This window comes from Siphateles boraxobius, unplaced genomic scaffold (genome assembly GCF_051911475.1).
Source record: "Siphateles boraxobius isolate OS27281-9 unplaced genomic scaffold, OSU_SipBor_1 22, whole genome shotgun sequence".
Classification (NCBI taxonomy): Eukaryota; Metazoa; Chordata; class Actinopteri; order Cypriniformes; family Leuciscidae; genus Siphateles; species Siphateles boraxobius.
Window position 1 is genome coordinate 38983453 of NW_027508833.1, and position 27132 is coordinate 39010584.

Below are 27132 nucleotides of genomic sequence, written 5' to 3' on the forward strand. Positions count from 1 at the left end.
AATGGTTCTGCAACTTTCGGGTGTGAAAGCAAACATTTCAGTATATTTGCGATGTATACTTCACACTCGGCTGTATTGCAAAACCACACAGCTGCGTGCAGCAATTCGGGGGAATAATGACAGTCGGGGGGGTATATATATATATATATATTATATATATATATATACACACAGTATATATAAGCAAATATTTCTTAAATATATACATGGATGTGTGTGTATTTATATATACTAAATAACACAGTACACACACATATATTATGTAAACACAAACTTTTGGATGCGATTAATGGCAATTAATCATTTCACAGCCTTAGTTTTTTTGTTAGGGTACCTTGAACATTTATATATATATGTAAGTTACCTCTGTTTTGATTGGCTAGCCTTACTATATGCGGGTGAATTTCAAACTAATGTTCAAGTCAAGTAACGTTAATGCATAACTGTTGCAAACGTAGGAGGTCATGTGTTAATGTGCTTGTGGTTCTAATGTCACAACCACAACGATTTCTGAATGACCCATTTTGCAGCTTTATTTTGATAAATGTTCTGGGACTAGGGCCTTGTTTAAATCTGGTATTAAGCTTTTTGGTCGATCGGGTCACAAGTAGAAGAGGGAGACACATTCACGTTTACACATGTTGTGATCAGTCTCTTTTGTCCACTTTTGACCTCTTCTGTCCTAATTTCTTCGAGGGGAGGGTCTATGGGTGGGTACATGTTTGTATGTGTTTTTTTCCCCACATCTTTCGATCTAATGGACGAAATGAGCTCACGCAATATACTTTTATTAATATGATCTGTTAATAAAACATATGGACACTGACCCTGATGAATAGTTTGAATTTACACACTGAGCAATGTGTCGTCGGAGTGACGTCTTTTCTATGTAATTTTTGGACGTCCAATTTCGGTCCACTGAAGGGGTTGTTTAGTAACGCCAGTCGACGTCTATATTCGACGTCTACTGCACGTCTAATGTTGACGTCCGCGGGACCAAATGTGATCGTTTGTGGACGTCTCTTCAACATAAAATTTAGACTAATTTTAGACGTCGTTTCTATACAACTTCTATTACTGTAGTCCCATGTTTCAAAAGGGTGGAGGATATGTTTTCTGTACCATGTATTTACATTTATGTATTTGGCAGATGCTTTTATCCGCAGTGACTTACATTGCATTACACATTTACATTCCTATCAGTTCTTGCTTTCCCTGGGAATCGAACCCATGATCTTGGCGTTGCAAGCGCCAATGCTCTAATGTTTGAGCTACAGCATTACACCTTAATATGTGTCTCAAGTTATCACCTGCTGCTGAGACGATCAAATGGAGTTTTTGGAAAATTATCTTAAATAATTATAAATAATCTGTATTTATATGTATTGATCATGTTGATAACAACAATGTTGATATTTGTAAATTTCCTGCACCTGTAATAGACGTCCAAATGAGGTCCAAAAAAATGACCCAGTTCAAAGGTCAAATGTGGAATGTCAACATGAAGATATGAACATATTTAATGAAGTTGGGTCATGGTTTGACGTCCAAATAGTGGACGTAGTTTGGACGTTAAATAGAGGTCCAGAATTAGTCATGGACCGACGGACCCAATATAAACATGATCTGCACGTCTATCCGCCGTCCAATGTTTAGTGGGTAAAGCCTGCATGCAAATCCGTCCCAGCTAACACATGATGTACCAGATACGTAATTTATTCATTCTTTTTGATAATTTCATGACTTACTAATTGATAACATAACCAGTGGCGTCATGCCCATTCAAAGTGAGGGGGCACGTGCCCCCTCATATTTTTCCTCCCTGATAATTTTTTTTGATTCCTATTATGCTCCATAATTACCAGTGCCTATAACGACTCAAATGTAGCCTATTCTCAGGAATGTGATTTTTCCGGATTTTCCGATTTGCCGGAGTGAAAAGGAGAGGAGATATGAGAGGCTGACGTGCGTACAGATTTTTCCTTCCTTTCCAGGTATCAACAAGGACGTATTTGCGTTCAGCTTGTTCACCTGCTCAATTTCGTACCTCAGTGGCTCTCGCGCTACAGTGGTATCATTGTCAGTTGACAAAAACATCGCCGTTAGGCCACCAGTAGGACTGGCCGATATCGATATAAAAAATATATCTATATATTTTTAAATGTGATATGGAATTAGACCATATCGATATAGTTCAAATTTGCGCTATGATCCTTGCTCCAAACAAGCTGCTGACTGCTTTTGTAGAAATACATATCGTGCATTCTATCAGTTGCAGTTCTGGCGCCTCCGTCTCAACAGCATTAGTGTAGGCTACAACGCGACAAATACTCATATCAAATGTTAGCGCAGAGGAACGGCCACATCAGTTCAGTGAGTTCACAAAAGTTAATTATTTGCATGTGCTTTAAAGATGTCAAACATATAAACATGTCATTCACTGCAGATGCGCTGTTCTAACATGCGCTTTACTGAGCGCGAACACCCGACGCGCACATGCACTAAAAGCCTGTCTAACAGCGCCTGGTTACTGACTAAGTTATCTTTCGAGTCTTATTTCGCTAATACTCTCAAATACACACAAGGCTACACACAAATACATAAGGAAAGTTGGTTATGTCTAAACTGAAAGCAAACCGAGAAAATTGAGAGAAATCTGCTTGTCAAATTAGACGCGTTGCGTACGGGTCTTAAAGAGACAGTAGCCCTAATAATAAACATGCAGCCGCTTGTCCTTAAAGGGATAGTTCACCCAAAAATAAAAATTCTGTCATTATTTATTCACTGTAATGTTGTTCCAAACCGATATTAATTTATTTATTGTGCTGAACACAAAAGAAGATATTTGGAAGAATGTGGGTAACCAGACAGTTGCTGGTCCCCATTGACTTCCATTGTGAAAAATATACCATGGAAATCACTGGGGTACATCAACTGTTTGGTTACCCACATTCTTCCAAATAACTTCAACAGAAGAAAAAAACTTATTCAGGTTTAAAACAACTTGAGAGAGTAAATGATGACAATTACATTTTTTAGAAGAACTATCTATTTAATGTTAATAAAACAAGAAAATCTGTATATTTTCCTGCTTTTTTGTCCGTAGCCAATCACATGCCTGATTCTTCTGGATGTGTAATAAATCGGTCAGCATCAGCCCGCCCCTTTTTCCTAATATGGTGTCTGTGTATATCAAATCAGCGCTCTAGAATCTTTGCTGTGTATGTTCAAGCAACTCACTCGTCTCGCACGTTGAGCTGGCAATGTTTTACTTATGGTCTTGAAGTTGTAAGTGGGCAAAGCAACAAATCGGCATTGAATTAGTTATCGGATGATATTAAAAGGTAGTGGGATTATTTGTGGTTGACCTGGAAATTTTAACTTGATCAAATAGTTATGGATTTGATATTAGCTGCGAATTCAGAGCATTAACTTAAGTTGTGTCAGTGTAACGTTATCGATAGCTAGTCTAGTCTAACCGTCAGAAAACAATTGCCTCAGATTGTGCCCCCCCAGAATTTTGGCTTGCATGACGCCCCTGAACATAACCACAACGTTGCAAGCTCACAATATTATTTGCTGTTTAAAGTGAAGTGATATTCAGCGTGAGCAAGTGAAGAGTATAATAGGACAGTGTAGTTTGTTTTTCTGAAGTGTGAGAGTTTTTATTTAGTAATAAGTTATGAAAATAATGTTACAATAATGACACTGACATATAGCCAGACAACATCTCATCTCAAAGTAGCAACTAAATCAGTACAATGCGTTTTTCTCCAGCACTGTGTCTGACAGAAGAGTGAACAGTTTTCATGTGTGCCTTTCAAAATAAAAGTCTTGCATCAGATTAACAATTATATTTTTTATTGTTGTACTTTGACTACACACACGTCGACCCACTCAAAACAGTCTAGCCACCCGCCGTTTGAGAAACGCTAGTGATCACTATCTAAAACCAATTTGCTGTTTTTTCCACTAGTGTTTTTGTAAAAATAATGAATGTTTCAAACTGGTTTCTCAAACATTTCACTCATTTTCCATTGGTCGAACTTTGTCGCGTTGGACTAGCATATAAATGTTTACACTTTTTGGTGAAATCAACCAACGAATGGCTTACTTACAGTTGTCTCAGTATATTAAATTGACGTATGGCTAAGCCACGCCCCCTCCACTCACTATGGCAGCTGTCACAGTAGGAGACATTTCAACGGAGGCAATTGATGATTTTTGGAGACAGAAAGATTATATAGATATATATTTTGGTAGAAAGTTGTCTAAAATATTGTGCTTTAATATGTAATTAATGGTTCATGAACAAATTAAATATGTACAGGTCTAAGTTGCATACGTTTCCAGGACAAGCATTTTTACCATCTTTACCAAGAGTAACTCTCCGTTAGTTTGGTGCTACAGTATTTACATCAATCATTCAGCATAACATTGCTAACATTTGTTATCTCGGTTATTTACAGATACGTTAATGAAGCTAAGTGACGTGATGTACAACGCAGCTAGAAGCTAACGTTAACGTTTCTAATGTCAGGCTAACGTTACGTTAGAGATGTTAAAGATAACGTTCAAATACGTTGTTGACTTATCTTAGAACAGATGTAGACATCCTTGTTTAATTTATCCACGCTTATTTGGTGTTGTGGTCTACTGCATAACTTAATCCAGACACTTATCTCGGTTGAGATGTGGCTTGGGAAAGGGTAAAAAATACACACCGTCGCCCAGCCTCTCGGGATACCTAGTGTTGGAGTAGCATGTAACCCATGCACATCGTTTGATCATTTTAAACTTAAAATGACAAGAAAAACATATAAAAACGAATGAAAACTGACTAACTGCAATGCATTTCAATGGACGAGGAAGCAGAGAATGTCCGAGTGTATTGGGTTAGCTATGCTGCGCGCTGTGATTGGCTCATCGCGTTTAGGGGCGTGGCTTAGCCATAGGTCAATTGGAATGGGAGGAAGTCATTTAAAATGAAAAAAAAATGATACACTTCGGCATATGCAGACTGACCTTCATCATAGCGCTACGGGCAACAGCAGCAGAGCCCGGCCTCTCTGACCCGCCGCACAGCAGAGCCGAGTCGCCCATCACCGCATTCCTCTTAAAAAGGATGGAGGGAGCCATGAAGGAATAGCCCTGCAGATACAAACATCTATAAACACACTCACTGACAGAAGAGGGAACTAATGCAGAGGAAGTATCAGGGTCACTGAAGGAACTTTTGCATTTCTGCAAATCCTACATGCTGAGGGACTCCAGTCACATTGTTTGCGACGACAGCATCATGTGCGCCCAGCTAAATAAAGCCTCCGCCAGCCCATGTCCCACTTACGCGGCCAGACTGCAGCTGTGTGCTACATGGGCGGAAGAGTGGCTGGCTGGATGAGAGGATGGATGGACGGAAGGATGAGAAGATGAATGGTTGAAATGCTTTTAATTGCTAAGCCAAGGTATTTGATTGCCCTGCTTTTCAAATTATCACAGTCCTCTAATGCAGCTTAATTTCAGTTTGTGAGGAGTTTGAGGGGGTGGCTGGGTTTATAAGCGGCTATGCATGTGTGTGCGCGGTGGAGCGTTTCGAAAGTTATCATTGCAGACGTCGCTGCAATTGTACCGCCCGAGAATTATGAAGGATCAAAATTCCAGCGCACATGAAAGGCGAACACTCAGAAAAGCCAAGATGAAGTTGCTAATCAAAGGTTGAAGGAGTAATTGAGCCAGACATGGTTGTTCTCGCAGACGCCAACCTTTTATTCCATGACAGAGCCGTTTAATGGCGGCATTGATCTGCCAGACTGAAGGATTCAGAAGGCAATCATAGACACCATCTCTTTCGCAGCCTCCCATTTCAGCTGGCATCATGCTATAGGCAACGTTATGGATCAAGCCGCATCAAAAATAGTCATTCACATCTGATGCTTGAAACCATCTCCATATCACCATAATTACATCTCCAAAAAGCTCTCTAATTTATCTGAATACCAACACAGACAGCCGGGCTCATGTTGCATAAGTGATCATTATAAAGGCTGACTTGCCCATTTCCTCTTCAGTACTTCCTGCTTACTAATAATAAAGGGTTAACTGAACAATTATATCCTAACGCAACATCAAATGTCCACTCGTGTGCAGAAATTCATTATCAGTGTCATAAATAAATGCTCAATGTGAATCAACATTGGTTTAGGTAAATCATCACAAATTTGCCAACATTAGTGAATTCTGATGTATTGGCTTGGCAAGACATTTTGGGATTATTTTTGCTCAAACGCTGAAATATTTTTATATTAGAAATGTTTCTTGAGCAGCAAATCAGCATATTAGAATGATTTCTGAAAGATCATGTGACACTGAAGACTGGAGTAAAGACTGCTGGAAATTCAGCTTTGTCAATTAATAAATGATATTTGTTTAATAAATAAATGCAGCCTTGGTGATCAAAGACCCCAAACTTATAAACAGTAGTCCATGTTCATATAATTTTAGCAATAATATTTGGTGTCATTCGATAAAAAAATCAACATTTGTCAAATGCAAGTAAAAATTGCATTGGTGTGTAAATGTTGCAAGGTAACTTTATTAGAAACTGAAACATTATCCATAAATATTGCACAGGGGGTAGAATGTATAATAATCATATTTACAAATGTTAAAATTATCTTTATTAGCATCCACTTTCACATTATTCACATTGATGTTTTTGGAACCCAGTCAACATAAAAACTGATGAGAATTATTATAATCTTGTGCAGGGGCAGTTCTAAGGTCAGTGGATATCCGGGGCTTCAGCCCAAACTAAAATTGGTTATTTTTATTTAAAGGAATTAATTAATTTAAATTAATTTGAGGGAATAAAGAAAAAGAAAGGCTTATTGTATTAGTGAAATAATTTAAACTATTTGCAAATAATATTTTATTTTTAAGTATGCATATTTTCTCTCTACACGAATCAAGGAAATTATAGCATATTTTCAATTAAAAAAGGCAAAATTTTATTTAAAAAAAAACAACTAATTTAAACGCCTCTGATTGGCCGATGCATTCAACATACATGTCTGTGCTTGGCTACAATGCTCAACGCTACAAAAGCACGTTGTTAGTACCTTTAATGCAAAGGGAAAAATATAAATAAAACTGTAATATGCTCTTTTCATGATTAGGTAATCGCGGCAGCTGTAATCTTATTCACATTTGTTTTTCTGATTAATTGTTTTGCTCTATGAGAAAGACAAGGTAACAAAATATTCGGGGCTTTTCTAAAAACATTCGGGGCTTAAGCCCCCTTAGCACAGCCCTAGTGCCGCCCCTGATCTTGTGCAATATTAATACATTTCTGTCTTAAATTCCTCACTTTTACACATCATGTTAGAGCAGCCCAACCTGCAAAGACTATATATATATAATATATATATATGCCATTACAGAACAGTTATTAATTCCACTACCTGGAAGATGCGGTCACAGTTGTTTGGAAGTGCCGCTGGAGAGTAGGTCGGGTCCATCTCCGTAAACTCCTCTGCAAAGTTGCTCACATCCAGCTCATCGCGAATTACAGGTTTAAAAGGAGCTGGAACCTTTTTAGCAGCTAAATCCTCCCAATTCATTTTCTGAAGCAACAAAAGTCAAACATTTTTGATGTTGGTCCCTCAAAGCCTGAATGAACTTTAACAAGCCAAGGAAATTACAAGGGAAATAGTTGTACTTCTCTTTTAAAAGGAATTTTTGTGGAAAGTAAGTCTTGCCTGGTAAAATGGATGGCTTTTCACATTCTGGGCCCCCGAGGGGCCAGAGCCCAGCCTCTTCTTTGGGTCTTTAATTAGCAGTCGCTGGATAATGTCTTTGGCCAGAGGCCCCATGTCTTTGGAGAATGGAGGATCCTTTTTCATAATTCTCCTATTGGGGTAAGAGAGATAATTAACCAAAACCGTACTCTACCTGCAGATTCGTATTTGAATTTTATTAAAAAATACTGCAGCTTTAAATAGGTAATTTGATGATATTTTGTGAACATGCTGATGCAACCAAATATTCACCTCATGATTACGAAACAAGATGGACTTCTAGATAATGAAAAGGAAACTAACATAAACTTAACCACATAAAGGCGTACAGAGAACAAGAACCAAAAAAAACTTTTTATTCAGAGCAAGTTCCACAAAAAAGTAACCATTTAAAAAAATTCATTTTCAGATCCGTTTAAGATCCATGTGCTTTCAGATCCATTTAAGTCTGATTCTTGAATAAATTACTCTTATCTGTCATCAAATTTCATCATGTCCAATTCAAAATGAACAAAACTAAATATTTGTATGTGTATGTAGGTATGATACTAAAATCAGTGTAGTTAACGGACTTCTTATTTTAGTAAGTGGTATTTTATCAAAATTAACAAATGAAATAAGCATTTTTAATTTAGTTCAACAAAGAACTTAAAGAATTATTAATTGAACCAGAGTTGCTAAGAAGAATCACAATCATATTCAAAATAGTTAATGGGATAGTTCACCCAAAAACGAAAGTTCTGTCATCATTTACTCGCCCTCAAGTTGTTCCAAACCCGTATGAATATTTTTCTTCTGCTGAACACAAAAGAAGATATTTTAAAGTGCCCCTATTATGCTATTTTAAAGTTTCCTCATGTTGTTTTGGAGTCTCCTACAACAGGTTTACATGCATCAAAGGTCAATTTTTTTTAATTTTCTCATATTATATTTGCACATCACCACATTTTCTCTCCAAATCCCTCCTTTCCGCAAACTACTCTGCTCTGATTGGCCATACAGCTCAGTCTGTTGTGATTGGTCTACCGTGTACAGCGCGCGTGTCGAAAACAAAAATGCCCATTGCCATAACAAAGTCAGCTGTGCGTGTCCTGAGTCTTCCTACACCGTGAACTAAACACAGTAACGAACAATGACATCGATTTGACCATATCAATCCGAGCGCGAGTCCGATGATGAAACACTGGAAGAACTAGTTATTCAACCCGAACCTCCATCGCAAGGACGACTCGAGCAGGACTCAGTGTTTCTCAGTGATACGCTACTCAGTTTGAGGCACATTATGAGATGTTGCAACTGTAATTCCTCAACATAAGCATTAACAAGTGCATGTCCATCAACAAACCGATTATTTTACTTGTACTTATATATTTACAGAGTATTTTTCTAATTTATTGCGGTAAACATGTGGAAACTGTATCAATAACAGTTTATACATTAGCCGAGCTCTAGCGTAAATGACTGTAACATAAACATTGATAAAACAAATCTTGCTCTATGCTTAATCTTTCCTCAAACTAGTGAGAACGACAGATAGTCTGCATTAATAGACACAGTTTTAGCAGATTAGCAGAAGTATTTCAGTAAGACAGTAATAATGTGTTAACCAGTTAGCATGAGACCAAACAGAATATAAAACTCAAAACAAAGTATTTTGAACACCATCTTTCAAGAGCAAGCGGTTTGCGAAACCTGCATTGAACTCCGAGATTTGAGAAGCAGTCGTCAGTAAAATAAAGGGAGCACAGCAAAAGTCTAGGATTATACTGCTGTGGTATCATGGTAACGATGAACTTTAACCACTGATTCTTCACATGCTCGTCCTTGGGCAGTAAAAAAAACTGGCTTTACCTTCACATTGTAGAGCACAGCGTCTTCTCAACATGATGCTGTCCAGTATCATCAGGAATCGGCTGCAGGTTTTGAGGTTCAAGTTTTCCTGTCTGCGCGCGCAATATGCTAATGTTTCGTCTTGAGGTCACAACGAAAACGGCTTATGACTCGTTTGAAAAATTATTAATTTCATTGACTCAGAGTTGACTCTTACTTTTGAAAGACAATAACTTTATATACGGTGCACTTTCAGATTTAAAACTTTGGAGGATGTTTTCATTCACTTAGAGCTATGTTACACACTACATGAAAGGTCATTTTCAAAAATCCATAAAAGGGATTTTTGAATATGGGTAAGAATATGAAAGAATACATTAAAGAATATGGGTAACCAAAAAGGTTGATGGACCCCACTGAAAAATCAATTGATTGGTTACTGACATTCTTCAAAATATCTTCCTCTGTGTTCAGCAGAAGAAAAAAATTCATACAGGTTTGCAACAACTTGAGGGTGACAAAATGATGACAAAATTTTCTTTTTGGGTGAACTATCCCTTTAAATTCCTTAAAGTTCTCATCCCATCATGTCAGTGGCGTGCACGGGGGTGGGACGCCACATTTATGGATTTTTGAAAATGACCTTTCATGTAGTGTGTAACATAGCTCTAAGTGAATGAAAACATCCTCCAAAGTTTTAAATCTGAAAGTGCACCGTATATAAAGTTATTGTCTTTCAAAAGTAAGAGTCAACTCTGAGTCAATGAAATTAATAATTTTTCAAACGAGTCATAAGCCGTTTCGTTGTGACGTCAAGACGAAACATTAGCATATTGCGCGCGCAGACAGGAAAACTTGAACCTCAAAACCTGCAGCCGATTCCTGATGATACTGGACAGCATCATGTTGAGAAGACGCTGTGCTCTACAATGTGAAGGTAAAGCCAGTTTTTTTTACTGTAAAATGTATGGTGCCCTTTTCTGATAATTGTAAATAATAACAATTATTATTATAAATATTATAATATATAACACACTTACACACCCTTGCTACTAACAATAATAATACAAACAAATATTAAATTTGGCAAACAAAAAGAAATTTGGCGGGGAAGTGGTAGGCGGAGTTTCCTTTGCAGCGCCTCATACGCGTTTAACGGTTCTGGTACGCAGCAGTTCTCTTCAAACGAGCAGCAGGTAACGTTTAAGCTAATACGGAAAATTACATTTATCCTACCATCACCATGCTACTCGAAAAGTTGCTGCAGCATGCAAGTTATTTTTACAATAAAAGTATAACTCGATTTCAGACGCATTCTGAGTGACAATGTCATTCGTTTTTATCCAAGGAAAAAAGTGCAAGAGGAAATACATCTAACAGTCAGTTAAATTAAATCTTAAGTCCATGTCCAACTCTAAATTGTAAGGAACTTATATCTTTGATTTCATAGTAACGCTTTACAATAAGGTTCATTTGTTCATTACTCATGTATGAACTAACCATGAGCAACACAATTGTTACTGTTGGCTATATCTTAGTTAATACTACAACTGTTAATTGTTTATTCATGTTATGTCACAGTCAGTGCATTAACTAATGATATCAAATACAACCTTTGATTTTAATGTTTTAGTAAATGCTGAAATTAATATTAACTAAGATTAATAAATGCTGTAGAAGTGCAGTTCATTTAGATAATTTTAATAATGAAACCTTATTGTAGTGTTACTGATTCATGATAGCTAACACTGTCTTTCATACATATAATACATACAATACAACATCAATAAAAATAAAAATTAATTTTCCATAATTACCTTCTTGATTTTCACTGTTTTGTTTGGTACCGTAAATAATATTTAGTAATATTATCATAATTTCCCTATTTTCAGTTGATGTGTTATGCATTCTAATAATTGTATCAACATATTTTCTTAGAATGCCAAGGAAAGAAAGAATAGAAACAAAAAAAAAATCAAGAAATAATAATGTTTTTTATTTAGTGCCCTTTTTGGTCCCTCCGCCCCTGCCCCTGAGGAGGTCTGTGCACGCCACTGCATCATGTATTGGTGTACGTATGTGCTGGTCTTACTCGGCAATGTCAGAATGGGAGTTCTCATTGCCATCGACAGTGAAAGGAGAGCCTCCGGTCAACAGCTCGTACATCAGAACTCCCATGCTCCACCAGTCCACCGCCTGCAGGACAACATTGGTACATCACACTGGTTATATTCCCAACAGCACATTCAAATGTATGCTGGATAATTTAAATGAATGAATGAATGAATGAATGACTGTTCAATAAAGTCAAACTTAAAGTTGCTGTGTATACTAAAAAAAATTACTCATGTAATTAAAAGACAATTCTGGCCAAAAATGGACCTAGGGCTAAATAACACATGGGTACCGAGTCGACCGTTCTCTGGGATGCGTTTTCATGATAATCGGATGTATCCCGTTTTAACGTTAGTTTTAGTTTAACCACAGATTATCTTAACGCTAGTGTATGGGGCATAGAATAAGTAAAAATAAAACAAGGCTAACAAGGCTCAAAATAGCCCCACACTAACACGCTAGCATAATGAGGGTCTCTACCTGCAAACTGAAGCTTTGAGAACTTTGTAAGTGTACAGACAGTTTAATAAGAAGATACTTCATGAAGACAGTTCACTTCTCGTATACAAGCAGGAGCCATCTTTGGAGAACAGTCCCGACCAGTCGAACCACGAACGCCGTGCTACGTGCTGGTCGATAGTCACAGTTCAGCGCACTTGGCTCGGCGTACATGATTCGACTGGTCGAGTCTGTTTTCCAAAGATGGCTCCTGCTTGTATACGAGAAGTGTACTGTCTTTGTAAAGTATCTTCTTATTAAACTGTCTGTACACTTACAAAGTTCTCAATGCTTCAGTTTGCAGGTAGAGACCCTCATTATGCTACCGTGTTAATTTTTATTATTACTTATTCGATGCCCCATACACTAGCATTATAAGCTAATCTGTGGTTAAACTAAAACTAAAGTTAAAACTGGGTACATTCGATTATCATGAAAACGCATCCCAGAGAACGGTCGACTCGGTACCCATGTGTTATTTAGCCCTAGGTTCATTTTTGGCCGGAATTGTCCTTTAAAATGTGGTGAATGGATGGATGAGCGCTTCACTTTACCTTGTCATGTCCTGACTCTCCTCCCGCTACAATCTCAGGCGCCATGTACTCAACAGTGCCGCAGATGGAATAAGTCCTCTCCACCTACAAGAGAAAAAAAGTGTTCATTTTACTGTTTGTAAAAACCCCTAAAACATTTTTTTTAAAAACTGTACTGTTTCTTCTAAAGTTTCAGTTTTTTTTTTTTTTTTTTTGTGGAAGTGTAGATATAAATGAATGTGCTGTTTAGGGCTGGATATCAGCAATTACACCATGTTACACCATTACACCAAGTCATGATTCAATACATCATGAATGCGAAGGAGTTTACACAATTGAAAACACAAATTATCATAAATCTACCATAAGCCAGTTATCTACTACAGTGGAAGCGTCATCTCACAATGTTCACTAACTATGGACCAATCAGTTTTGAACTCAAGGCAAAATTCACACAGAAACAGTAGGAATTCCTTTGTTTACTACTTTTTCAAATTCTGGCATCACTTAATGACCCAATATCCAAAACAATTTTGATTGCATATAAAAATGCTACAGTTAAGGGGGTTATTTTTAAGTATTACAAAGGTTTCTTGGTGAAAAATACCCACTCCTCAGACTACATAAAAGAAAAATGGGAAAAGGAAAGCAATGTGTCAATATCTACAGATGACTGGTTAAATATATGCGAGTTTCAATGGAAATGTACAAACTCTCATACATGGCGTGAGTTTAATTGGAAATGTTGTATTCGTTTTTTTATGACACCGAAGCGAAAATTACATTTTGACCCAGGTGGTGCTAAATGCTGGAGGCTGTGTGGCGCTCGGGCGGCTGATCACTGGCATGTGTTTTGGGAATGCCCAAAGATCAAACCATTTTGGGCAGAGTTTCACAAGATCTTAACTACTATACTCAACAATAAAGTACCTTTACAGTTTTCCTCTCTGTTTTTGGGGAATTGTGAGTTCTTGTCCAGAACTGCTGATAAATACTTACACTCACCTAAAGGATTATTAGGAACACCATACTAATACTGTGTTTGAACCCCTTTCGCCTTCAGAACTGCCTTAATTCTACGTGGCATTGATTCAACAAGGTGCTGAAAGCATTCTTTAGAAATGTTGGCCCATATTGATAGAATAGCATCTTGCAGTTGATGGAGATTTGTGGGATGCACATCCAGGGCACGAAGCTCCCGTTCCACCACGTCCCAAAGATGCTCTATTGAGTTGAGATCTGATGACTGTGGGGGCCATTTTAGAACAGGGAACTCATTGTCATGTTCAAGAAACCAATTTGAAATGATTCGTGCCTTGTGACATTATCCTGCTGGAAGTAGCCATCAGAGGATGGGTACATGGTGGCCATAAAGGGATGGACATGGTCAGAACCAATGCTCAGGTAGGCAGTGGCATTTAAACGATGGCACTAAGGGGCCTAAAGTGTGCCAAGAAAACATCCCCCACACCATTACACCACCACCACCAGCCTGCACAGTGGTAACAAGGCATGATGGATCCATGTTCTCATTCTGTTTACGCCAAACTCTGACTCTAACATCCGAATGTCTCAACAGAAATCGAGACTCATCAGACCAGGCAACATTTTTCCAGTCTTCAACTGTCCAATTTTGGTGAGCTCTTGCAAATTGTAGCCTCTTTTTTCTATTTGTAGTGGAGATGAGTGGTACCCGGTGGGGTCTTCTGCTGTTGTAGCCCATCCGCCTCAAAGTTGTGCGTGTTGTGGCTTCACAAATGCTTTGCTGCATACCTCGGTTGTAACTAGTGGTTATTTAAGTCAAAGTTGCTCTTCTATCAGCTTGAATCAGTCGGCCCATTCTCCTCTGAGCTCTAGCATCAACAAGGCATTTTCGCCCACAGGACTGCCGCATACTGGATGCTTTTCCCTTTTCACACCATTCTTTGTAAACCCTAGAAATGGTTGTGCGTGAAAATCCCAGTAACTGAGCAGATTGTGAAATACTCAGACCGGCCCGTCTGGCACAAACAACCATGCCACGCTCAAAATTGCTTAAATCACCTTAATTTCCCATTCTGACATTCAGTTTGGAGTTCAGGAGATTGTCTTGACCAGGACCACACCCCTAAATGCATTGAAGCAACTGCCATGTAATTGGTTGATTAGATAATTGCATTAATGAGAAATTGAACAGGTGTTCCTAATAATCCCTTAGGTGCGTGTATATGCCATTCTTACATCTGCCTGCAAAAAAGCATTTACAAGACGTTGGCTGCTTCCCGACCCTCCCACAGTCTCTATTATTGATAATGTAAATGAGATATACGTAATGGAAGCAATTACCTTTTCCATTCGTCTTAAGAAAAGTATATTTATTAGTCTGTGGGACAAATGGGTTAAATATGTAAGGCCCTTAAAACCAGACTTCGTAGAGGTGCTGAATTAATGATCCTGTGCTTTATTTTTCCGTCTTCCTCCCTATCCTCTCCTTTTATGTCGTAAACAATGTAGTTATTTGTATATTTTATAATGCACATTTTTTTCTCTCCCTAATTGTTCAAAGTATGTATATGTCTTGTTTTTAAAAAAATTAAAAAAACAGCAAATGGACTGATACTATAACTACTTTTATTCTGTAATGACTGAAAATAAAGAATAAAAAAAAAAACTGGCATCACTTTATATTAGGTGTCTTTAACTACTATAAACTAACATTTAAATTAATAATTTGATACAATGCACTTATTGAGTACATGTTTTTACATTGTACTTTATTTAAAGAACACCTGCATATTTTGTAATTGCATCTATAATTACACTGTTGACCCTTCCCTTACCCCTTAACCCAGCCTTAAACCGACCCATACTACCAAACCTGTCCCTAATCTTACCCGTATCACACCTCAATAGCAGCACAGATTCTGCAATACAACATGGACACAATAAATACACTGTACACATTGTTATGCAAGTAGTTAAAGACACCTAATATAAAGTGTAACCAGAAAAAACGTACTAGTATAAACTATTTTTTCACGAGTTTGGTCCCGTTCTTCGGATGAGACGTTAAACCGAGGTCCTGACTCTCTGTGGTCATTAAAAATCCCAGGATGTCCTTCGAAAAAGAGTAGAGGTGTAAACCCGGTGTCCTGGCCCAATTTGCCTCCATCAAGGCCTCCTAATCATCCATATACACTGATTTGCTTCATCACTCATTGGTCTCCTCTCCACCAGTAAGCTGGTGTGTGTGTGATGGGCGTTCTGGCACAATATGGCCACCGTCGCATCATCCAGGTGATGCTGCACATTGGTGGTGGTTGAGGAGATTCTTCCATCCATGTGAAGTGCTTTGAGTACCCAGAAAAGCGCTATATAAATGTAACAAATTATTATTATTATTATTATGAGCTGGCATTGCTGTAACTGACACAATTGTGTTCAGTTAGTTCCTGTTTTCACAGACTTTTAGTTTGAATTCATTAGTTCCTGTTGTCCTTTGTTCTATTTTCCCGCCACTCTTTTGTTGTCATGGTAATTCATTCATCCATGTCTGGTCACGTTGGAGTTGAGTATATTTGCTGCTATCTTTTGGACTATTTTCCTGTGGATTATTTTTAAAGTATCATGTGGAACTTTATTCATCAGTTTTGTCTTCTGTCTGTGCAAACACTGCTGACAGTAACGTTCAGAAGTAATTTAAATATTTACACTACCGTTCCAAAGTTTAGGGTTGGCAAGATTTTTAAATGTCTCTAATGCTCACCAAGGTGGCATTTATTTGATCAGAAATACAGTAAAAACAGAAGTGTTGTGAAACAATAATATAATTTAAAAGAATTGTTTTCTATTTGAATATACTTTAAAATGTAATTTATTTCTGTAACGGCAAAGCTGAATTTTCAGCATCATTACTCCAGTCTTCAGTGTCACATGATCCTTCAGAAATCATGCTAAATTATGCTAATTTAATGCTCAAGAAAAAGTTATTAATATCAATGTTGAAAACAGTTCTGTTTAATATTTCTGTGGAAACTTTTTTTAGGATTCTTTAATGACTAGATGCTTATAACGAACAGCATTCCTTTAAAACAGTAACATTATAAATGTCTTTACTGTCACATTTGATCAATTAAATCTGTCCTTGCTAAATAAAAATATTAATTTCTTACAAAAAGAAAATGTTACGGACCCCAAACTTTTGAGTATAATTTCATATTAGTCTGTTTCCTAGCACACTTCGATCGCAACATAGTCTTTCAAAAGTTAAAAATACAATTAAATGTAAACCTAGACATCGAAACAAGATTCTTCAGTCTAGAATGATTAATTACTGCACTTAGATGGCGTTGTGTCTAAGACTAAACGCACCATCTGTGCTTTCTAAATTGGGCAAAACTGCTTTCTGAATTATGCGGTATTATGGAATGAAATGCATGAAAACATCTGGAACAATCTTCTTTAATATCCTATGAGCATTTAACAATCTTGCCATATTTGAATACCAATACAAGCACATGGCTTTTATAATTAAAAGTTCCTGAGTACATTTATCAACTGATTTTATTTTTATGCATCTCATAATCAGCATATTTCTGCCGGAAGAATTTACTCGTTTTATGTGTGCTGGTTCAAATCTATGCTATAAAGTCTTAATAGTCGCAGGCGTATTTTCAAACCACACTCATAAAATAAATTCTGGCTGAAATGGGTTGTTATTTGGTACCACAAAGGTCAAAACTGAGAAAAACAAAAAGTTAATATAATCTTAAAGAGCACGATCAAAACATGCATGACAGCCGTGCGTTATAATTGCATCCATGGGACGGCAGAAGGTTCATCGTGAGCTATTACATCCAACAGAACATCTCTAACAGAGCAGGACATGCATGTGTGGGATATTGGGTGGTCCCCGGGAATAAACAATCATTTGTTAGCTAAGATATTTGTTAACTTTTCTCATGGATGAATGTCAAAACCCCAGACAACGATGCAACAAGAACTCTCTGAATACAGATCTTTCAACATTTGCCTCATACACCCATTACACAAAAGTCTGGGCGTTTTTAATAAGGAACAGTTTAAAGGTAGACAATGTATTTAAATATCAATAGCATCAGTCCTTCTTCCAAAACATGTTTTTGTGTTACTCTGATTCACTATGTTAAGCCTGTTATAAGTGTTTGTATTTTAGACCTGGAAATTGCGTGCATGCATCACTCGCCCGTGTGTGTCTCGTCATATCCGTAAATAGAGAAAAGTTGCTCCTCTGACATGGTGTGGCATAGGCTAGTTGTCACAATGAGCGAGGAAGGTTGACATGAAGCAGCTAAACCTAAACCTAAAAATAAAAACGCTGAACAGAGGAGAGTCTGCTGGCCAAAGGAGAATGCGACAGAGCTCATAAAACAAGAATCAATATTTGCTTGGATTTTTTAGAACTGACGGATTTAAAATGTTGTAAAAGTGGAGATGGTGTTTTTATTACTCAACAGGTGAGTAAGGTATTTTATTGAATAGATAAATGGCCATAACAGAGTTAATTATAAATCGTTATCTATTGTGAAGGGTCATTTCATTGTGGTTTTTGCAACGCTGTGCTGGAATTTTATTTTTAAGGAAGTACCATGTCTATTACAGCACCGGTTACCAACAGGGGGGTCTCGGCCCACAAGGGGGCGTCAGCGAGCTCTTTGGGGGGGTTGCGTCATATTTTGAAAAGTGTTGAACAGTGAGCATTAAAGCAGCAGTCCGTAACTTTTTTTGTGTTAAAAATTTACTAAAATTATATAATGATCGAGTACATCATGAATCCATTTTCCAAAACTGTGTTTTTGTCTTATCCTGAGTCACTATGGTACACCTATAATCAGTGTTGGGGAAAGTTACTTTTAAAAGTAATGCATTACAATATTGCGTTACTCCCCAAAAAAGTAACTAAGTACGTTACTTAGTTACTTTTTATGGAAAGTAATGCATTACATTACTTTTGCGTTACTTTTTCTCACCTGCATGGGCTTGTTTGTTTGTTTTTTAACAGCTAAAACAATCTATTTTTGCCAATTGTTAAGGCCCTTTCACATCAAAAGTTAAATGAATAAGCTGCAGGAAACAAGGCTGAAGGAAACAAGGCTGAAGGAAATGCATATTTACTACTGTACAGTAGAGGGCGCCGCTCAAACAAACCTTTCAGCTGCTGCTGTTCTTGATTAAATAACAATAGGATACAGGAGAAGGAAGTTCAACACTCTTATTTCTAAACCTAATCTAAAGTCATTTTTGCTTATTAGTATGGTTGAATTAGATCATTGTAGGTCAGCAGCAAAGACATTGGTTAATAAAGTGAGATTAAATACATAAAGTATATTTAGTGTAATTTAACATAGTTAATTATAAAACTTTTGCACAAAATTCTGAGATTGCATTTGACTGTTTTTATTCATTTTGAGGAATTCTGAATGTTTTTGTGCAAGTGAGATGAGTAAATGCATGTTCAATGCAAATGCACATAACACCTCACTTTATTTCTCTCAACATGGGGACAGAAGAGCTGTCAGTCAATAAATGTGAAAAAGTAACTAGCGTTACTTATTTGAAAAAGTAACTCAGATATTTTGTTGTAAATTGAAAAAGTAATACGTTACTTTACTAGTTACTTGAAAAAGTAATCTGATTACGTAACTCAAGTTACTTGTAATAAGTTACCCCCAACACTGCCTATAATAAGTGTTTACATTGGGACTATTTTACACTGGTTCGGGTCGCACCGCTGCGGTGTAACCCAGTGACTCGCCATAGACGTAAACAGAGAAGTAGTTCCGGCTACAATGTTCTTCCGCAAGACGCATTATTCTGTTAATAAACGCATGTTTATTAATCGCTAGAGCGCCAAACGATCATATTACATTAGCTAGTTTTATTCACGATCCCCTGGCTGACCAAAAAATGGGTTTTCAACGAGGTCCCAGACACCAGTCATTTTGTAATAGCCTATATTAATTATTTTTCCCTACACACCAGTGTGAATACTGATAATTTTGTTATTGCATTTCAAATAGGGCCAATTAATAGGCTTACATTTTTTAATTAATTTGTTTTTGTTATAGTATTTACAATATTATACGCTATTATTTGTGCATAAAAATATCTGGTTATAGTAATAAACATACTGTATGTTTAAAAACAAAACATTTTGTCATCCTTGCTGTAAGCTTACAAGAGCGACAATATCATTAAATGTGAAGGGGGCCCTAAACATATTTTCTTGGGAAAAAGGGGGTCTCAGACAAAAAAAGGTTGGGAACCACTGGTCTCAGCTAGTCAGTTTGAGATCCTTTCCATCTAAACTGGTAATATTTCTTAAGCCTAGTGAATTTTGTATGAGTAGTAGTATAATCTCTCTCTTTTTTTAGTTATGAGAAAGAACCATATTCATCCGCCTAAGTAACGCAGAGCCAAAGCACAACCAAAGCAATATATTTTTTCACAAAATGCATGCATAGTTACAGTGTACCTTTAATGTTTTAATATAAATTCACTCTTATCAAGCATACATGAAAGCCATGAAAGTTTGAGTACTGAGATGTTCCCAATGTCATGACAACAACAGCTGTGAAATAATAAACGCGTGCTGGCCTGTCTAGTTAAATAACTTGTTTTACCCTCCCAGTAGTTCTCAAACTGGCATTTCAATCTAACACAATGTTCCAGTAAAAAAACTTTATTTTGTACAAACCCAGGAGCCAACCATCTGTTCCCACAAGTACACTGGGTCATTCATAACAAAGAAACTTTTTCACAATAAAGAAACACAATTTCTTCATTACGCCATTTCAGTTTTAGAGGTTTGACGCATTACATTTTTACAGTAACAAAAAAAAACAATATAATAATATTTACAAATATATTTAAATTAGGGCTGTGAAACGATTAATCACGATTAAAAGTTTGTGTTTACATAATACATGTGTGTACTGTGTATAATTATTTTGTATATATAAATACACACACATACATTTATATATTTAAGTAAAATGTGTTATTTATATATAAAATATTTATATATGTAATACAAATTATATATATATATATATATAAGCAAATATTTCTTAAATATATACATGCATGTGTGTGTATTTATATACAAAATAATTATACACAGTACACACATGTATTATGTAAACACAAACTTTTAATCGTGATTAATCATTTCACAGCCCTAATTTAAATATACATTACTGTTTAAAAAATTTGGGGTCAGTAAGATTTTTCTTTTTCTGAAGATTTCGGTTTCAAATAAATGCTATTCTATTCAACTTTCTATTTAAAGAATCCTGAAAAAAATGCATCACAGTTTCCAAAATAAATATTAAGCAGCAAAACATTTTATAACTATTTCGAGCACCAAATCAGCATGTTAGAATAGGTCATGTGACACTGAAGACTGGAGAAATGATGCTGAAAATTCTGCTTTGTCATCACATTTATTAAAATAGAAAATAGTTATTTTAAATAGAAGTAATATTTCACAATATATATTTATAATATTTAGGCTGTGTCAGGATGGTAGTTCTTGAACCAGTGGGTGAAATCAGTGCTTGTCTTTTTTTTCTCTGACTGTGCTGTGCACAACCTTACAAGTGTGTGATACACTTTTACTTTCGAAGCTTATTTGGTATTTTTGTCCTTGTCTGGACAGCAACTTATCTGATGGCTCCCACGTATGTTTGTTTGCACAGGGTGAGCACATGGTTTTGTGATATATCCGCTTAGCAAGCAGTTTTGCACACTGCACGGCACTTATCTGTGATGTTCTGCCCTGACTCCGAGCATGCTTTTCAATAACCAGAATTATAAATTATTTGATCCAGAATTGTATGAAAAATAATCCTAATCCAGTTACTATGAACTAGGAAGACTGTGCTAGGATGCAGTCTTTATCTCATGAATTAATCAGCACTGTGTATTTCTGCACATTAGTTTCACTTCCATACTGAAAATCAGTGCATACAGACAGACTCTAGAAACGATGAAAATGTTTTAATCTTCCTTCAAGTGAAGTTTAGAGGGAACATTGTACTTTAGAGATGCACAATATATTGGTACACAGTTTATTGGTGTGTGTGTGTGTGTGTGTGTGTGTGTGTGTGTGTGTGTGTGTGTGTGTGTGTGTGTGTGTGTGTGTGTGTGTGTGTGTGTGTGTGTGTGTGTGTGTGTGTGTGTGTATATTTTTATTTTTTATTTCTACCTTTGCCATTACCTAATGGCCATTTAAATGTATTCTTTAAAAACACTTTAACATAATTTATTTTAACGACGCTACTAAATGTAATTTTTAACAGGTTACAGAACATTATAAAGCTGTTTTGCCTAAATTCACCTGTAGCATTGAAACAATTGATTACTTTTTTTTTTTTATTATTAATGTTTTAATTTTAAGACAAAATAGTATAGATTTATAATATTTGCCATTTATTGGTTATTGGCCATAACGTGACAATCATTATCAGCTTATCAGTACCTGACACAATTTTAAAATGCATAATGTTTGTGAACAAACACAGTGATTTTGATCATTTATTTTTTGATAAGATTTAGAGAACTGGCAAGAATCCAAAATGCAAAATGAGTTTCTGAAAAGAGAAAAATATATAAATACAAACTCACCTCATGAAATTCCTTACTAAGGCCAAAATCCGTCAGCACAATGTGACCGTTTGAATCAAGAAGTATATTCTCAAGTTTTAGATCTCTGTAGACGATTCCTAGCTGAAAAACAAACAGAACCGAATAAGGTCTTATGTTTAGATGTGAGACCAAATACTTCAAATTCATGTCATCATTCATCCCTTCTTTTTTCATCCTTGCAAAAATTACTTGTTCATCTGCTGAGTTTACAACCTTCTCTGGGGTCATAAAATACAGCCATTCACCTGGAAAATGCACTGCTACTTTAATAAATAATAAATGGCAACATAATAGGAAATGACAAAAAATGAGACTGAACCAAAACAAAGTTAATCTCACTGTCATGGTCCTTTCTACAAACTCTGTAAACGCCCCCGGGCAACTCTCTCCTCTCTGAATAATGGTTGCTGTGCACAGAACAAGCATGCATTAAAAATACTTCTCTTCCTCTTTTTATGTAAACACAGCATTAGAGAAATTTTGAAGACTGCAGAGTGCAGATAAATGGCTATCTGAGTGAGGAATTGATCTGAGTAGGCAGGAGAGAGAAGTACCTCCTCCTGAGTAAAGGAAGGAACTTCTTCTCTCAAAATGAGGCACCGTTCAGTCAGATTGCAAAGGAAATGAATAAGTGTGCAATTTTACCTTGTGCAAGTGCTCCAGTGCTAGTACAATCTCCCCACTGTACAAGGTAACCTCTTGCTCTTTAAAGCGAACCCGTTGGACCAAGTGTGTGAAGAGCTCACCTCCATTCACATAGTCTATGATTTAAGATATAGAAAACAAAATTGCAACTGGTTAATGATAGTTTTATATTCAAATGCACCTGGTATTGTGCAGTTACTGCAAAATCCTGCTTTCATGCAGACATGCGATACCACAAAAGCTAAGAGTTTCTGTAGTGGTATACAGGCTTCTGCTTTTCATTATTATAGCAAATACACTGTGTTACAATTCACAGGGTGTTCACTGTTATCTACACACACTCAGAATAGATAGACGTTCAGTTTATTGGAACGCCAAAACAACACTTGAGTCACACAGATATGGGGTTTCAAGTTTGATGAAATTGTTTTTTTCACTCAAATAATTATTTCAAATAGATGTAAATAAATTAAATGGTACCGTTTAAATGGGGGGTCAGTAAGATTTTTTTTTTTTTTTTTAAAGAAATGCATTATTTTATTCAATAAGGATGTATTAAATTGATGGATTGAGGATCATCTGACATTGAAGACTGGAGTAATGATGCTGAAAATTCAGCTTTGCATCACAGGCATAAATTACATTTAAAAAATTTTAAAAAAAAAGTTATTTTAAATTGTAATGACATTTCACAATATTATTGTTTTTAGCTATTTTTGATCAAATAAATGTAGCTTTGGTGAACAGACACTTATTTCACTGGTTTCAAATTTCTGTACAGTAGTGTATGTGTATTTATATAAAAATATAAATATACTATTATATATTTATTTTAAAAAATGACAAAATTGAATCCCTGAATTTTGTAAAATAAACTAATTATTTAATTAATAAAATACTGCTACAATGTTAATAATATTTATAATACATATATATTCTTAACTGTTATAACAGGTGGACATTGTAATAATGGTTTTCAAACGGTCATATATCTGGTGCACTTTACATCCTCCCTCGTATTGCTCAGTAAACCACTTCTGAGGTTAATTAAGCTGAATAAAAATGCCTGAGGTCGTGCACAATGACTGATGGGTAAATTTCCCAGCCCACTTCCTGTGAAGTGAGATATCAGTATACACTTGCTCACTAAGCTATTTGCAGTCAGACTGACTAAATGCTTCTAATGACTGAATCACACTTGATGGCCAAATACCCTAAATATTAGACACTCATAGTTCACTGTAACAATACTGGTGAGCAATGCAGAGCAAAAGTTCTGCTGAACAGATTGCACTTTTAAAGGGATAGTTCACCCAAAAATGTAAATTCTGTCAGTAATTACTCGCCCTCATGTTGTTCAACCCCGTAAGACCTTCGTTCATCTTCCACAAATTAAGATATTTTTGATTAAATCTGAGAGCTGGATCACTCCTCCATAGGCTTCTAAGGGATTGAAACTTGTTCCCCGAAAAGACATCGTTAAAATAGTCCAAGTGACTACAGTGGCTCAATCTTAAAGGTATAGCGGAGGATCTTTCCGAATTTTAGAGAAGACCCGCCACATGCGCAACACTCTATTTGCTCCCGAGAGGGAACGCCTATTAAACGTGTGCACGAGAGAGCGTGCACGAGCCTAGTTCACCTCGTCCACGTCGTTTCCACTATGTCAGACCAGAGAATGTCTAATAGTACAAGCATAAGACATATTTTATATTTTACGGCACAGATATGCATCAAAGTAGATTGTTTGGAAGGGCATCCAAATTTGGGTAGTCACGTTTTGGTGGCACAATTATGTTGCAAATTATAAACTAACTCAAAAACATTCATGCAAGACAAAATGTCAAATGCCCTTCCGTGTTTTATTTACTTATTATACTGATCGATTGAGTGACCGAGGACTCAAGACATGATATGCAATGGAGAAGTAGCTTGTTGCATTTGTGTAATAAATACTATGGTGAACACATTATAATTATCGAAAATGAACAAACAAGGTTTTAGAATATTTCAGCGTGATACCATTTACCATTTGGTCATAAGGCTACTTTAGACAAATTGAGATGTTTACCGTGTCTACGCGGTGCATGACTTCTGCCGGGGCTAGCATCGCTAATCATAGCTTACATTAACTTTTACTAGCAGTGATTTTAAATGGATTTCTCCAAATAGCATGACAAACTTTACCTGTCTAGTAGAATCTTCGCGACTGCGGCATCAGTGGGAAGCCCAACCTGTGCTTTTAGCGCACGCCAGCGTGTGAAATATTCACCCAAAATCACTCTGGTCTTGTTTCTATATTCTGCGGCCTTTCTCTTCTTATCATACACTTCGTATACATTTTTTCTCTTTCGACCCTCAGCCATTTTCAAAGGAATGGCTGAAACCGTAACTCATCACACATAATACACCTGATAGTGCGCATGCGCAGAAAGCGAAAACTACATAGGGACGAGCACGTACGACGGCATTACGTAAACATACCACCAGAATGATTGACACTTAGGTGGACCAATAGTATAGGCTACCCACCCGAAAAAAGAAAATCCTCCGCTATACCTTTAAGTTTATCAAACGACGAGAATACTTTTTGTGCGCAAAAACAAAGAAAAATAATGACTTTATTTCAACTATTCATTTCTTTCTCTGTGGGCCTCTAGTCAGTTAGCTCACTATTGGCCGACACTGGTCATGCGTGTGACGTACAACACAGAAGCGCTGCGCTGTTAGCCTAGTGAACTGAAGCCTGTTTTACGCGCACAAAAAGTATTCTCGTCGCTTGATAAACTTAAGATTGAGCCACTGTAGTCACTTGGACTATTTTAACGATGTCTTTAATAACTTTTCGGGGAACAAGTTTCAATCCCTTAGAAGCCTATGGAGGAGTGATCCAGCTCTCAGATTTAACCAAAAATATCTTAATTTGTGTTCCGAAGATGAACGAAGGTCTTACGGGGTTGAACAACATGAGGGCGAGTAATTACTGACAGAATTTAAATTTTTGGGTGAACTATCCCTTTAAATGCAAAAGAAAAATCGAAGCATAACATGCAATTCACATTTTTAAAAATCCTCACGGGAGAGAGGAGAGAGCGTCAACGTACCCAGAATGAGATGCAGTTTGGTGTCTGTCTGGAAGGCATAATGGAGTGTAACCAGGAAAGGAGACTGTCTGATATGCTCGAGGACCTGTCTCTCCGAGCGTGTGTGTTCTGCCGTCTTCGCCTTCTGCACAATAGTGGCCTTTTTCAGCACCTTCATGGCATACAGCTTACACAAATCATGTCCGCTCACCTTGCGAACCAAGAACACCTTGCCGTAAGCTGCCCGGAGGAGGAGAACGATGTGTTAGTGGAGTAGGAACAGAGATAAGAGGAGAACACAGGGTTCAATACTTGAACTAGCACTGACCTCCTGTTCCCAGCACTTTCAGCAGCTCGAAGTTCTCAATGCCCACACGCTCAACGTGACCCGTCAGATTGGCTGGGGAAAGATTTAAACACATCCATTAGGTCACGCAGCCAAGAAATCCTGTTTTCTGTTGGATATCATACAAGAAAACCTCCCGTAAACCTTCACCACTTCAGTTACTTGAACCCTTGCCACTTTCTCACAACAGTGAGAAAAGAAAATATGTTAAAAATGGCCAACTCTTGGGACAAGCCTGGAGCTGTTTGTAAATACAGTATGTTGCTTATAAACAGGTCCAGATGGAATCCGCAGACTTTATTATGCATTTTCTGCACTGACTTTAAATATTTAAACATGGTAAAATATGACGTAGCAGCTCAAAGCATTATAAAATTAGGCAAACATAATGTAATACACTACTTTTCAGCTGTTTGGGCTCAATAAGATTTTGTAGTTACACTTTATTTTAAGGTGTCCATGTTACAGTGTAATTATACATTTAAAGGGATACTCCACTCTTTTGTGAAATAGGCTCATTTTACAACTCCCCCAGAGTTAAACTGTAGAGTTTTACCGTTTTTGAATCCATTCAGCCGATCTCCGGTTCTGGCGGTACCACTTTTAGCATAGCTTAGCAT

The 27132-nt window shown here is 36.8% G+C and overlaps 1 protein-coding gene across 1 annotated transcript in view; it reads right to left on the bottom strand.

Annotated features, from left to right (window-relative positions):
- Nucleotides 1-27132, bottom strand: part of rps6ka5 (ribosomal protein S6 kinase, polypeptide 5) — a 47112-nt gene that overhangs the window by 15163 nt on the left and 4817 nt on the right. Inside the window, exons 2-10 of the mRNA XM_077240122.1 lie at nt 26495-26566; nt 26188-26406; nt 23084-23199; nt 22418-22519; nt 12794-12877; nt 11719-11822; nt 7758-7908; nt 7461-7622; nt 5026-5151 (exon numbers count right to left, since the gene is read on the bottom strand). Coding sequence (XP_077096237.1) covers nt 5026-5151; nt 7461-7622; nt 7758-7908; nt 11719-11822; nt 12794-12877; nt 22418-22519; nt 23084-23199; nt 26188-26406; nt 26495-26566 — 1136 coding nt within the window. The remainder of the gene's footprint in view (nt 1-5025; nt 5152-7460; nt 7623-7757; nt 7909-11718; nt 11823-12793; nt 12878-22417; nt 22520-23083; nt 23200-26187; nt 26407-26494; nt 26567-27132) is intronic.